Source organism: Oncorhynchus nerka, linkage group LG18 (assembly GCF_034236695.1).
Source record: "Oncorhynchus nerka isolate Pitt River linkage group LG18, Oner_Uvic_2.0, whole genome shotgun sequence".
NCBI classification, from domain to species: domain Eukaryota; kingdom Metazoa; phylum Chordata; class Actinopteri; order Salmoniformes; family Salmonidae; genus Oncorhynchus; species Oncorhynchus nerka.
The window spans coordinates 71,826,646-71,841,541 of NC_088413.1; the positions used below are offsets into that span (position 1 = coordinate 71,826,646).

General features: G+C 43.3%; 1 protein-coding gene across 4 annotated transcripts in view; it reads left to right on the forward strand.

Annotated features, from left to right (window-relative positions):
- si:ch211-15d5.11 (nuclear receptor coactivator 7) overlaps positions 1-14,896 on the forward strand; it is a 30,672-nt gene that overhangs the window by 737 nt on the left and 15,039 nt on the right. For 2 of the 4 annotated variants that reach the window (XR_010459795.1, XM_065004324.1), the window contains exons 2-6: positions 2,460-4,031; positions 5,461-5,540; positions 10,853-10,963; positions 11,538-11,711; positions 12,369-12,500. Coding sequence is in view for 3 of the 4 variants with exons in the window: in XM_065004324.1 (XP_064860396.1) it covers positions 3,758-4,031; positions 5,461-5,540; positions 10,853-10,963; positions 11,538-11,711; positions 12,369-12,500 (771 nt within the window). In the remaining variant the exon portion in view is untranslated. Of the gene's footprint in view, positions 1-2,459; positions 4,032-5,460; positions 5,541-5,713; positions 5,817-10,852; positions 10,964-11,537; positions 11,712-12,368; positions 12,501-14,896 lie in introns of those variants that run through there. The other 2 variants (XM_029688468.2, XM_029688469.2) reach the window with 2 other exon arrangements.

Below are 14,896 nucleotides of genomic sequence, written 5' to 3' on the forward strand. Positions count from 1 at the left end.
GGTGAAATAATCATCACAGTGGTTGTAGAGGAAGCAACAGGTCAGCACATCAGGAGTAAATGTCAGTTGGCTTTTCATAGCCAAGCATTCAGAGGTCGAGACAGCAGGTGCGGTAGAGCGAGAGTTGAAAACAACAGTTCCGGGACAAGGTAGCATGTCTGGTGAACAGGTCAGGTTTTCATAGCCTCAGGCACAACAGTTGAAACTGGAGCAGCAGCACAACCAGGTGGACTGGGGACAGCCAGGAGTCTTCAGGCCAGGTAGTCCTGAGGGGAGGGAGAGTTAGAGAACTAGAGGGAGCGTACTTAAATTCACACAGGACACCAGATAAGACAGTATAATTACACCAGATATAACAGACTGACCCTAGCCCCCCTGGCACATAGACTATTGCGGCATAGATACTGCAGCCTGAGACGGGGGGACACTGTGGCCTCATCCGACGATACCCCCAGACAGTGCCAACCAGGCAGGATATAACCCCACCCACTTTGCCAAAGTACAGCCCCCACACCACTAGAGGGATATCACCTCCACCCTACCTGACACCCTAAACCCACTCCAATTTGCTTACCGCCCAAATAGGTCCACAGACGATGCAATCTCAACCACACTGCACACTGCCCTAACCCATCTGGACAAGAGGAATACCTATGTGAGAATGCTGTTCATCGACTACAGCTCAGCATTTAACACCATAGTACCCTCCAAACTCATCATTAAGCTCAAGACCCTCAACCCCGCCCTGTGCAACTGGGTACTGGACTTCCTGATGGGCCGCCCCCAGGTGGTGAGGGTAGGTAACAGCATCTCCACCCCGCTGATCCTCAACACTGGGGCCCCACAAGGGTGCGCTCTGAGCCCTCTCCTGCACTCCCTTTTCACCCTCGACTGCATTGCCACGCACCCCTCCAACTCAATCATCAAGTTTGCGGACGACACTACAGTGGTAGGCTTGATTACCAACAACGACGAGACTGCCTACAGGGAGGAGGTGAGGGCCCTCGGAGTGTGGTGTCAGGAAAATAACCTCACACTCAACGTCAACAAAACAAAGGAGATGATTGTGGACTTCAGGAAACAGCAGAGGGAGCACCCCCCTATCCACATCGATGGGACAGTAGTGGAGAAGGTAGTAAGTTTTAAGTTCCTCGGCGTACACATCACAGACAAACTGAATTGGTCCACCCACACAGACAGCATCGTGAAGAAGGCGCAGCAGCGCCTCTTCATCCTCAGGAGGCTGAAGAAATTTGTCTTGTCACCAAAAACACTCACAAACTTCTACAGATGCACAATCGAGAGCATCCTGTCGGGCTGTATCACCGCCTGGTACGGCAACTGCTCCGCCCACAACCGTAAGGCTCTCCAGAGGGTAGTGAGGTCTGCACAACGCATCACCGGGGGCAAACTACCTGCCCTCCAGGACACCTACACCACCCGATGTTACAGGAAGGCCATAAAGATCATCAAGGACAACAACCACCCGAGCCACTGCCTGTTCACCCCGCTATCATCCAGAAGGCGAGGTCAGTACAGGTGCATCAAAGCTGGGACAGAGAGACTGAAAAACAGCTTCTATCTCAAGGCCATCAGACTGTTAAAACAGCCACCACTAACATTGAGTGGCTGCTGCCAACACACTGACTCAACTCCAGCCACTTTAATAATGGGAATTGATGGAAATTGATGTAAAATATATCACTAGCCACTTTAAACAATGCTACTTAATATAATGTTTACATACCCTACATTATCCATCTCATATGTATATGTATATACTGTACTCTATCATCTACTGCATCTTTATGTAATACGTGTATCACTAGCCACTTTAACCATGCCACTTTGTTTACATACCCTACACTGCTCATCTCATATGTATATACTGTGCTCGGTACCATCTACTGCATTTTGCCTATGCCGTTCTGTACCGTCACTCATTCATATATTTATGTACATATTCTTTATCCCTTTACACTTGTGTGTATAAGGTAGTAGTTTTGGAATTGTTAGGTTAGATTACTCGTTAATTATTACTGCATTGTCGGAACAAGAAGCACAAGCATTTCGCTACACTCGCATTAACATCTGCTAACCATGTGTATGTGACAAATACATTAGATTTGATTTGAACAGACCACCAACTTACTACCCTCCTCCACCTCATGACCCCAAGAATGCATGTACATTCAATATACATGCATCCACTTCCAGGCTTCTCTTCCCTTGCATGTTACTTGCATATAGTCTTTGAGAGCATTGTCTCAATATGAAATTTTATTTTTCTAAGAGGATCTACATTGCTTATTTGTCCATTTTTCCAGCACAAGCTTATACCCCTGCTAAAATGCTCTTGAGTCATCGTTGATTCTCGAGTTGAATTGAATTGAAAGACCTGACTTCATTACTTGCAGCTTATGCACTCAGTCTCACTCTCAACTTTTACTCTCCTGTAGGTACGATTACAGGAGCTTAATAAGCATGGAGACTGAACGGAGGGATGCCAGCAGAGCCCCTCAACCTACCAGAATATTGCTGTTGTCAACATCACAGTAGTCGCCGATAGGTCCCTGAGAAGGCCTTCTTTCAAACCCTCGGAGCCATGGAACATAAACTACAACAGAGGGACAAAAACAGGCCCAGCTACTTTGGCAACGTCAAGACCAGGTCAGACCTGCGATTAAATGTTTTATTGGCTAAAAATGAAGAAAAGCACTGCTTAGACTTGTTGTGAGAGATGCGTTGTTTAGTTATTCCCAGAATGTGTCAGCCTATACAGTGCTTCTCTCCTGACATGTTCTGTTTCTCTCCTGAGATGTTGAGGTGAAAGGAGCACTGCAGCAGAAGACAGGAGATGTACAGTGCATTCGGAAAGTATTTAGACCCCTTCCCTTATTCCACATTTTGTTACGTTACAGCCTTATTCTAAAATGGAGTAAATAAATGTTTTCTCTCATCAATCTATACACAATACCCCATAATGACAAAGCAAAGACAGGTTAATAGAAAGTTTTGCAAATGTATCAGAGCCTTTGCTATGAGACTTGAAATTGAGCTCAGGTGCATCATGTTTCCATGTTTCCAGAAGAATGAGAGAAACTCCCAAATACAAGTGTGCCAAGCTTGTAGTGTCATACCCAAGAAGACTCGAGGCTGTAATCGCTACCAAAGGTGCTTCAACAAAGTTCTGAGTAAAGGGTTTGAATAGTTATGTAAATGTGGTATTTTCATTATTATAATTTTTTTTCCATTTCCAAAAATGTATAAAAAACAGTTTTTGCTTTGTCATTATGGGGTTTTGTGTGTAGATTGATGAGGGGGAAAAAACAATTGAATATATTTTAGAATAAGGCTGTAACGTAACAACATGTGGAAAAAGTATTACGTGTTAGAGCACTCCATCACCATTTTTCATATAGTCACCCTTGTGAATGTACCTCTCCTTTGAAAAAGACAAGCACAAACAGTCAAGGGCATTACATGGGAGAGAGGAGTGGAGGTGCTTGCCAGGAACAGCAACAGCCTATTCTGAACTCCCACAATCCTACCAATATACACTGAACCAAAATATAAACGCAGCATGCAAGAATTTCAAAGATTTGACTGAGTTACAGTTCATACAAGGAAATCAGTCAATTGAAATACATTCATTAGGCGCTAATCTATGGATTTCAGAGATACCTTTAAAAAATAAGGTATGGCCGTCGATCCATAGCATTCCAAACATGCTCAATAGGTGACATGTCTGGTGAGTATGCAGGCCGTGGAAGAACTGGTACATATTCAGCTTCCAGGAATTGTGTACAGATCCTTGCGACATGTCTGTCTCCCCTCCAGACTGGGGTCCAAGCTCCCTCCTGGTGTTGCTCAGCCCCCCGGCTTCATCGCCGGCCCCTGGGAGACAGGGCCTCAGACCGGCCCAACCAAGGAGGCCAGGGACAGCGGTCAGTCCCACCGTGCCGTGGGGCGTCCCTTTGACCACATCCGCCACATCCGGAACCCCCAACTGCGCCAGTATTACCTCCAAGGTGAGGTATCTCTTAACATGATTATCTCAATATCTAGGTCAGCCTGTGCTTTGTTTGCCCCAGTAGGGGCTTGGTAGCTGCGTTAGTTCCCTATCCAATTATTCATATGGTGTTTATAAATGTGTTGTGTATTTTCATAGCAAACAACCTACGGAATGACAGATAACACACTCAAAGGAAGGTTGGTAAGGAGAATTCCTCTCTCTGGCATTTATTTATTGGGCTCCCGAATGGCGCACTGCATCTCAGTGCTAGAGGCGTCACTACAGACACCCTGGTTCGAATCCAGGCTGTCTCACAACCGGCCGTGATTGGGAGTCCCATAGGGCGGCGCACAATTGGCCCAGCGTTGTCTGGGTTAGGAGGGGAGGGTTTGGCCGGTGTAGGCCGTCATTGTAAATAAGAATTTGTTCTTGACTGACTTGCTTAGTTAAATAAAGGTTAAATAAAACATTTAAATGACTTATGAGGAATTGTAAAACTGCAGCTAGGAATGCTTGGGAACTTCTCTCAGGACGACATGGATACAAAATACCCGTGGACTCTGTCACTCAGAAACATTCACTCATAAGCACATGATCCTATTGTCATTTCCACATGCCATCCATAACTGAGGGGACAGGTTTTGCCAGCACTCACAGTAAGACAACAGTGATTCTGAATGTGCTTGTCTGTGGTTAAATGGTTTATTTTCGAGTCCCTTTTACAGAACACAGCAGTATGCTTTTAGTGATATCCATTTAGGTACGATTATTAGTATACCTGAAAAATCACTTGTGTAAAATCTGTTAACTTACTTGTAACAAATCATGTTTGTGACATGTAATTGGTAGCATTTTCACCATAGACCATGTTTATTTAGCTCAAATACTTATGACCTACTTGTTTTCCCTAAATCTGATTATGCATTTTTGTAATAAGTCGCACTCTTTCATTCAAGGAAACAATTATCCAAGAACTGTAGAGGTGCAAGATGCCTTCTGCCTCACGTATTCTAGATTGTAGTATTTATTTCGGATTATATTCAGTACCGAGGGCACCCACACAGAACTTTGATATTATTTTTGGAGATTTTACTTCTGGTCTTGCCTAGGTTGTAGCACAAGTGTACGCGCAGTTTGTTAGCGCCAACACAGCTGCCTTGTTGCAGGCAGGCCTGACATTCAAGGAGAATCCTCAGTACCTTAATAAATCTCCAAAACATCCATAATGCCTCATGTAGGTATTAGAGAGCAGTGCCACATTTTGTAAAGATGCATGCCACACACAGGGCTAGATTTAAGAGGAGGGAGTTGTGTTGCATTAATTAAAATGATTTAAAGGACTGCAAACAAGTAGATTTGGAGAAACGGCTGTTGGATTTCAGGAGCAGAAAGAATTGGTGGAAAGAGTCATCATCTATCTCTGTTTTTACATCTTGCCTTCGTAGAAGCTACATGGGTACCAGAGCGCGCCACAGATAAATCCAGGGAAGAGGGTCAACCATCTGATGACAAAGCAGACTGTATGGTGAGTCACAGTCTCATGTAGACCTACTCGTAAATCAATAATGATAACATATTTAAGACCTGCTTTACCCACACACTTGATAACCGATACATTGCATAATACTGTATATATGGTATTGAAAGATGCTGATAATAAATGTTCAAAGGTCAGACGAGCTGTATTTCAGTGAAACGGTGTTCAGAGATTAGTCCCAGATCTTCCCCTATTTCAATGGGTATCCACCGGTATATACAGAAGCTCTACAACAGTTATAATGGAAGGACAGTGTGTTCCGAGGTATGTGATGAAAATAAATGCTGGTCATTCTATTATATACAGATTTAGAAGCTTCTATTACTACAGCTTTTAAACGTTGTTATCAGATCATGTCTTTCGTAAAGCAGATATGGATATGTGGAACTACTGTAGTAACTTAAATCAAGGCAAAACCATGTATTCAATAACTTTTTTTGGGGTGTCTAGAAAATCCCTTTCTAATGCACATCTGTCTAGAAAATCCCTTTCTAATGCACATCTGTCTAGAAAATCCCTTTCTAATGCACATCTGTCTAGAAAAGCCCTTTCTAATGCACATCTGTCTAGAAAATCCCTTTCTAATGCACATCTGTCTAGAAAATCCCTTTCTAATGCACATCTGTCTAGAAAATCCCTTTCTAATGCACATCTGTCTAGAAAATCCCTTTCTAATGCACATCTGTCTAGAAAATCCCTTTCTAATGCACATCTGTCTAGAAAATCCCTTTCTAATGCACATCTGTCTAGAAAATCCCTTTCTAATGCACATCTGTCTAGAAAATCCCTTTCTAATGCACATCTGTCTAGAAAATCCCTTTCTAATGCACATCTGTCTAGAAAATCTACATTGAAAAGATATACAGCATATTAAGAGACTTTTAAGGACCAGTGTTGCTCTGAATCTGGAATCGTAGTGTGACAATGATGTTAGTGTTGATAACTGAATTCGGACGGAATATGTAAAGTAGACAGAATGTCTATGATCCATTTAGGCCCTTTGTATTCTTTGCAGTTAGGTACTTGGACTATAGACATTTGTTTTACAGTTATGGAAATATGAATGAGTTCCATGTCTATCTGTCATGTAGAATGTGTGGTGGATTCACTAAACCAGTGTTAAAAAAATGCTGAACTTGTAGCCTGTATCACTATGGCTCGCCATCAGTTTAAATATGTTTTAACACTCAACACACACACGGAAGGCATATTTTCAACAGTATAGTTTGCAAGCATGCACACACTCGCACACACATAGCTATGCTTGAATAATGACTGCATGCAGGGGCACAACTTTAGTTGTAGAAGTGGAGGGGACATAATCTGGCAGAGGGTCCTCCCTCAGAATGTTTTGGGGCATCTAAAGCCAATTTCCTGCATTCCTACTAGGACTGTCCCCGACTGTCCATCAATTGGTTGAATTTTTAAAACCTGTATTTTTCCATGGGCCTATATAGACACACCCTATGTTTTTTTTTTTGTTAAAAAAAAAAACTAACTTTTATTTATACAGGTTTTTCTCATTGAGAACATCTCTTTTCCAAGAGAGACCTGGTCCAATAGCAGCATGGGGAACAACGTTTCAGACAAAACAACTTACATACACTAACACAACATTCAACAAAACTATCAACACACATACAGTACAACAAAAACGTTTTACATAAAAAACAGGAAAGTCTTGACTAAAAACAGCTGGCCTAAAAACAGCTGGCCTAAAAACAATAACACTCTTCTATGATATATACATCGATCAAGTGTTTAAACTCCACCAGCGAAACTAGATCATCAAATGTTATAATATTCAGGAGAGAATTCCAGGACCACGGAGCTAAGTAACTAAAACTATTTCAACCATCGCCTGCTCTAATTTTTGGTACTGTTAGAAGTAAATGAGAATGGGACCGTAATTGTTATTTATTTACCAAACTGACTAAAAAAGAACAGAGATAAAATGGCATTTTACCCAATGTGGCCTTATAAATCAGTGTATACCCGTGTTTAAGCCTAGGCAAGGTCAATGACGACCAGCCAACAGTGCTGTAGAGATCACAATGATGTGTTAGACGTTTTTGATTTGTAATGAACCTGAGGGCTGCATGATACACTGAATCAAGTGCCCTCAGGGTAGTGGTTGAGGCCTGCATGTGTGTTTAATAAAGTCAACTAGGCTATATGTACTGAACTTGTCTGATGCTTTCTGCACGCACACAAATTACTTGAGGGAGCCAGAGATCAAGACCGCATAACCAGAAGAAACAAAAACCTGTTCCTGACCCTCCTTCTCCCGCTGCTGCTGACCGTGGCAGAGTTAGTCTTCTGAAGTTACCGGTAATAGGCTATGCCAGCGGTGGGCAACCTTTTCCATTTGGAGTGCCTGATTATTGTACCATTTCTACCAATCTGCATACCAGTTCATGTGCACATTTTCATGGAACAGTTTCATTTAATTTACAATAGTCTTTGTATCTCACAATCATTGTCTGTGGTTAATCTACATTCTATCTAAATGAAAATTAAAAGTAACTTTTATTGCCATTGCCAATTATCTAATACATAATAACCTACATAAAGCCAACAAAAAACATTGCAGCCTGCAGGTAGAAAATATCCTGATAAAAATAAATATCCTATAAATCACATCGTCTCCAACAATCTTGAAACATTGTATCAACTCTGTCACCCAAAAACTTATACCAGGAAACTTTAAACATTGTATAAAATATTCTGGGCCTTCAGTTTCCCACTCCAGTGAGCTCGGGAGAGAGACAGCTGTAGGTGCAATGGATGAGAAGTAATCAGGTATTTTATGACATTTCCACTGGATCAGAGAATTACATTTTTCCCTTTCATGCCGAGTGGTTATGAAAAGGGAGAGAGCTGGAAATATCGTTCAAATGGTTTGAGAACTCATTCTCAATTGATTCTAAAAACAGACTTTGTTTACTTGCTGTTTGAGGTGAATAAAATTACTTTGAGAAGATCCACAGCTCATGAATGATGGTGAGTTAAGACAATCAGAAATATTGTTAGACATCTCCAAAATGGGCACATTTATCGGCCTACATTTGGCCAGGTAGACTAGTCCTACTTCTATATGTGGAATCGCGTGCGTGTCCTTATTCAACCTTGACAAAAGCATTTCAAACAAAGGACGATCAATAAATTGACAAGTCATAAATGTGATGTGAGAAACAGGGGGTAGCATAGGTTGTGAGTTCTGTAAAACACATGTCCGCTCTGACAATGAGAACAGTAAATGACTGGAATAATAACCTATTGAATGCATTAACAGAAATTACCATTTACCAAACAAACATTGCAGATTAGAAATGATGTGAATTAAAGGTTAATGTAGGCTACTACTGGTGATGTATGTAATGGGGAAGTGATAGACGTAGCAAGCAAGGAAGTTATGAAACGATGAATACTCACAAAATGGCAGGGGAGAGCGCATTCTGGAGAGAGACGGGCTTGTGCATCTGAGACACATTTCCCATATTCTTGGACCGTGGCATCTCCATGGCCTCCACTAAAACAGGCGCAAATCACACAGGCGTCTCGTGTGCCATGACATTTTTGTTTCTATTTGCGACTGCTCGACTAAGAAAATCTCATGTTTTAAATACAGACCCCTTTTGTCATTCCCTAGGCTATTCCATATAAGGCACCCAGACTTTAGGAATTGCACAGTGGACCCTTAATCTAGTAATATATCAAATCTAGTGATACATAACTTGACATTGTGGGAGGATAACCAACCTTCCAATTAATGGACATGCATTTCTTACCTGCTATAAATGCTAGGTTCTTCTGATAACAGTCTTCAGTATCAACATTACCAAGCAAACAAAAACAGGGAGAAGGGAGAATCTGTAGACATGCTGATCTTGTGAGCCAAACCAAGATCATAAAATAATGCAAATATGTCCCCTGTTGTATTTTACACCTCCAGCGCAGGAATTATACTTCTGAGTGCATGTAATTCAGTTTCACTGGCATACAGGATGTTCAATGGATGGTCTGAAACTGCACTCATTTATGTTTGAGATGATATGAACGTGACTGGGCATTCAGACATCTGTATCCATTCATCATCATCATCGATATTGTGTTGTGTACTTACTGTGCACCATGACAGTGTAGTATGTAGATATGTTTATACCGTGTAAGTGTGAAAAGTAGGGAATTAGCTAGGGATACGGACAGATCAATAATCAAATCAAAATCCAATTTATTTATATAGCTTACATCAGCTGATATATCAAAGTGCTGTACAGAAACACAGCCTAAAACAGCAAGCAATGCAGGTGTAGAAGCACAGTGGCTAGGAAAAACTCCCTAGAAAGGCCAAAACCTAAGAAGAAACCTAGAGAGGAACCAGGCTATGAGGGGTGGCCAGTCCTCTTCTGGCTGTGCCGGGTGGAGATTATAACAGAACATGGCCAAGATGTTGAAATGTTCATAAATGACCAGCAGGGTCAAGTAGTAATAATCACATCATGTCCCCCCGTCCCCAGTGAAAGTTGCGCTCCCTGTCTGCATGGAGTCTGTCAAGCGTTAGGAACATAATTTAGGTCAATGGGCCCCATCTGTCAATAGCTGAGTTTTGGTTGTGTTGTGTGGGAGGCAGCGGATGGAGGATTCGCATGATATTATTGTGCTTGTTCAGTAATCTGTAATGATAGGTGTAGTAGTAAGTAGCCTTACACAAGCCTTGACTGGCGTGAGCCAGAACACCTCATAGGGCAGCAGCTCTATCTCCTGTGTCTGTAATGATAGGTGTAGTAGTAAGTAGCCTTACACAAGCCTTGACTGGCGTGAGCCAGAACACCTCATAGGGCAGCAGCTCTATCTCCTGTGTCTGTAGTCATAGGTGTAGTAGTAAGTAGCCTTACACAAGCCTTGACTGGCGTGAGCCAGAACACCTCATAGGGCAGCAGCTCTATCTCCTGTGTCTGTAGTCATAGGTGTAGTAGTAAGTAGCCTTACACAAGCCTTGACTGGCGTGAGCCAGAACACCTCATAGGGCAGCAGCTCTATCTCCTGTGTCTGTAGTCATAGGTGTAGTAGTAAGTAGCCTTACACAAGCCTTGACTGGTGTGAGCCGGAACACCTCATAGGGCAGCAGCTCTATCTCCTGTGTCTGTAGTCATAGGTGTAGATCCAGCTAATAAGCGTTCGGAAAATAAGTAGGCCTCAATCTCAAATTAATTTTAAAGATTGGTATTATTTGGTCTGATTTTATTTTCATATTGGAGTACCTAATGTGGATTTCTGCACTATGTGTGTACTCACAGGCCCACCATGAAGACACTGTGTTCAGTGTCACCTCCCAGTACAGTAGCCTGGGAGATCAGACCAAGCTGAACAGGCATCTCTCCACCTCCTCCTCCCTCATCTCCCGGGAGGTAAGAAAAAGTCACCATGGTTCCCAACCTTATCAGATGCTACATACATGCATACATACAGTTTATGACACTGGTATCTTCTGTCTTTGTATCAGCATTCTGAATGCTGATACATGAGATGAGACAGGTTATTTATGTCACATCTCACGGTGAGGAGACCTAACACACTAATTACAGGCCTGCGGGTATGATCAGCTTCATATCATTTGAAGAGAAACGGACAAAATGTGTACATTGTCATCTTTTATCTCCATACGTGTGTTTTTCTTCCAGTATAATGATCAAAAGTCAGCGTAGTGACATATGTTGCTGTTTTGTTTGTCCCTTCCACTGTGGATTTGACATGCAAAGTGAGTGACAGAGCATAGCCTTCACCACATGGCATTCTGGGAAAACCTATTTGCATGGTTACCAATCAAGTGTCCATCCCTCCACTCCAGTAGGCAACAGATGAGACCGCAGATGTAATGTTCAGTTAGAAAGAGGAAGTGGGAGGTCCTAGACTTGGCAGAGAATTATTAACAGCAGTGCTTGAGTTTGTGTTGTGATGTTTCTACGCTCTTCCATTTTGAAGCACCTCCGCGTTCCCAAGAGTAAAGGCTCTGGCCAAGGCTCACCTCCCGTGGCGACGCACCCTGACCCCGACCTCAGGCTGGAGCCAGAGTTGGACACTGACCCAGGGCTTTCTCCGGCCCCATCGCCCAGCCCTCACTCCCCGTCACCGGACACAGAGTATGACAAGTTACTGGTAAGGACAATGTGGATGAATTTATTCCACAATCCACACAGAAGAGGAAGTACATTTATTAACAATGTTTTTAAATGATTTAACCATGTTTTTCTGTGTCATGTCGGGCCTTTAATGGAGTGTGTTATTGCTTTTGGTGTGGTGAACCTGCCTGTTCTTGTTAAGAGAGGCTAAACTAGCTTAGCAGAGCTGAAATTGCTCAATAGAACAAGAGTCAATGCAGGACTGGGAAAACTTTTAGCTAATGGCAATGATTGATTGTTTCTTCAAATGCTGTTCTTTTGGAAGCTGCTTAGTTAGCTTTCAATGTAAAGCACTGTTTTAATGATAATGCCTTCTTTAAACACTGCTGACTTTAATTTGATTTAACTAGGCAAGTCAGTTAAGAACAAATTCTTATTTTACAATGAGGGCCTGCCCCGGCCAAACCCTCCCCTAATAACCCTGGACGATGCTGGGCCAATTGTGCACCGCCCTATGAGACTCACGATCACGGCCGGTTGTGATACAGCCCGGGATCAAGCCAGGGTCTGTAGTGACGCCTCTAGTACTGAGATGCAATGCCTTAGACCGCTGCTCCACTAGACTTTAAAAAAGTGCATTTCCTCTGCTGTGTTTAAAAATATAAAAAAACAGTGCTTGCTTTGATTCTCATAGGATGTGGAGGCAGTGCCAATGCCTGATGGACAGATCTGCCTACTGGCCCTCCCACCTGAGTGTTCCCTGGGGGAGGGGCCAGCGGCCATGCCGTACCTCAAGCTCTTCTGCCGCTACATCACTGACCGCAAGGTGGGTGGAGACGAGTCATTCTCGCTCACTCCTCTCTAACCTCTTGCTGACCTCTGTTTCACCACCCACTCACCTCTCTCACCACCCACTCACCTCTCTCACCACCCACTCACCTCTCTCACCACCCACTCATCTCTCTCACCACCCACTCACCTCTCTCAACACCCACTCACCTCTCTCACCACCCACTCACCTCTCTCACCACCCACTCATCTCTCTCACCACCCACTCACCTCTCTCAACACCCACTCACCTCTTTCACCACCTCATGGCATTAACAACATAGATGGAAAGCTACTGAGGATGGTAGCTGACTCTATAGCCATTCCTAACTGTCTCATAGCTAACTGGCTCATAGAAAACCTTTGAGGTATTTTCTTGTGTGGAGCAGATACAATGCTACTGTATTTCTCTATATTTCTCTGACTTTCCACATGCTTACATAGAAGGGCACTCAACTGCACTGGCACAAATGACTGATGATTGGCTGAAAGAAATTGGTAATAAGAAGATTGTTGGAGCTGTATTGTTAGACTTCATTGCAGCCTTTGATATTATTAACCATAATATGTTATTAGAAAAACATATGTGCTATGCCTTTACATCCTCAACCATATTATGGGTTGAGAGCTATCTATCCAATAGAACACAGAGGGTTTTATTGAATGGAAGCTTCTCTAATGGAAAACATGTCAAGTGTGGCATTTCACAAGGCCCTCTAATGATCTATCACTAGCATGTCACCTTAGACTATAAATTGTCAAGGTAAAGGCATATTGATTCAATTGTTGTAGAGATACTCAGCACTTTTAACACCACAGTTGACCAAACAAGTCCTGCAGGCTCTAGTTTGACCTAATCTTGACTATTGCCCCGGTGATATGATCAAGTGCTGCAAAGAAGGACCCAGAAAAGCTGCAACTGGTCCAGAACAGAGCAGCACGTCTTGCCCTTCTATGTACAGAGGGCTAATGTCCACAGTATGACTCAAAGTAGAGGAGAGATTGATTTCGGGTTGGGTGGTATCTAGATGTTGTCCAGATTTTCCTACCATCATATTGTTTCTGTACCATACCTGGATTTACTTTAAAAGATAATTAGTATAAATATAACTTCACAGAGCTTCATTGTAAAGTGTTTAAACACTGTTTCCCATGCTTGTTCAATGAACCATAAACAATTAATTAACATGCACCTTTGGAACAGTCATTAAGACACTAACAGCTTACAGATGGTAGGCAATTAAGGTCACAGTTATGAAAACTTAGGACACTAAAGAGTCCTTTCTACGACTCTGAAAAACACCAAAAGAAAGATGCCCAGGGTCCCTGCTCATCTGCGTGAACGTGCCTTTGGTATGCTGCAAGGAGGCATGAGGACTGCAGATGTGGCCAGGGCAATAAATTGCAATGTCTGTACTGTGAGACGCCTAAGACAGAACGGACAGCTGATCATCCTCGCAGTGGCAGACCACATGTAACAACACCTGCATAGGATCAGTACATCTGAACATCACACCTGCGGGACAGGTAGAGGATGGCAACAACACCTGCCAAGTTACACCAGGAACGCACAATCCCTCCATCAGTGCTCAGACTGTCCGCAAAATGCTGAGAGAGGCTGGACTGAGGGCTTGTAGACCAGGTCCTCACCAGACATCACAGGCAACAACATCGCCTATGGGCCAAACCCACTGTCGCTGGACCAGACAGGACTGGCAAAAAGTACTCTTCACTGACGAGTCGCGGTTTTGTCTCACCAGGGGTGATGGTCGGATTCGCGTTTATCGTCGAAGGAATGAGCGTTACACCAATTTTTTTTATTTTTTTTTTACCTTTATTTAACCAGGCAAGTCAGTTAACCAGACCAGACAGGACTGGCAAAAAGTACTGACATTCTTATTTTCAATGACGGCCTGGGAACAGTGGGTTAACTGCCTGTTCAGGGGCAGAATGACAGATTTGTACCTTGTCAGCTCGGGGGTTTGAACTCGCAACCTTCCGGTTACTAGTCCAACGCTCTAACCACTAGGCTACCCTGCCGCCCCAGTACTCTGGAGTGGGATCGATTTGGAGGTGGAGGGTCCGTCATGGTCTGGCGCGGTGTGTCACAGCATCATCGGACTGAGCTTGTTGTCATTGCAGGCAATCTCAAAGCTTGCGTTACAGGGAAGACATCCTCCTCCCTCATGTAGTACCCTTCCTGCAGGCTCATCCTGACATGACCCTTCAGCGTGACAATGCCACCAGCCATACTGCTCGTTCTGTGCGTGATATTTCCTGCAAGACAGGAATGTCAGTGTTCTGCCATGGCCAGCGAAGAGCCCGGATCTCAATTCCGTTGCCCAATTCTGGGACCTATTGGATCGGAGGGTGAGGACTAGGGCCATTCCCCCA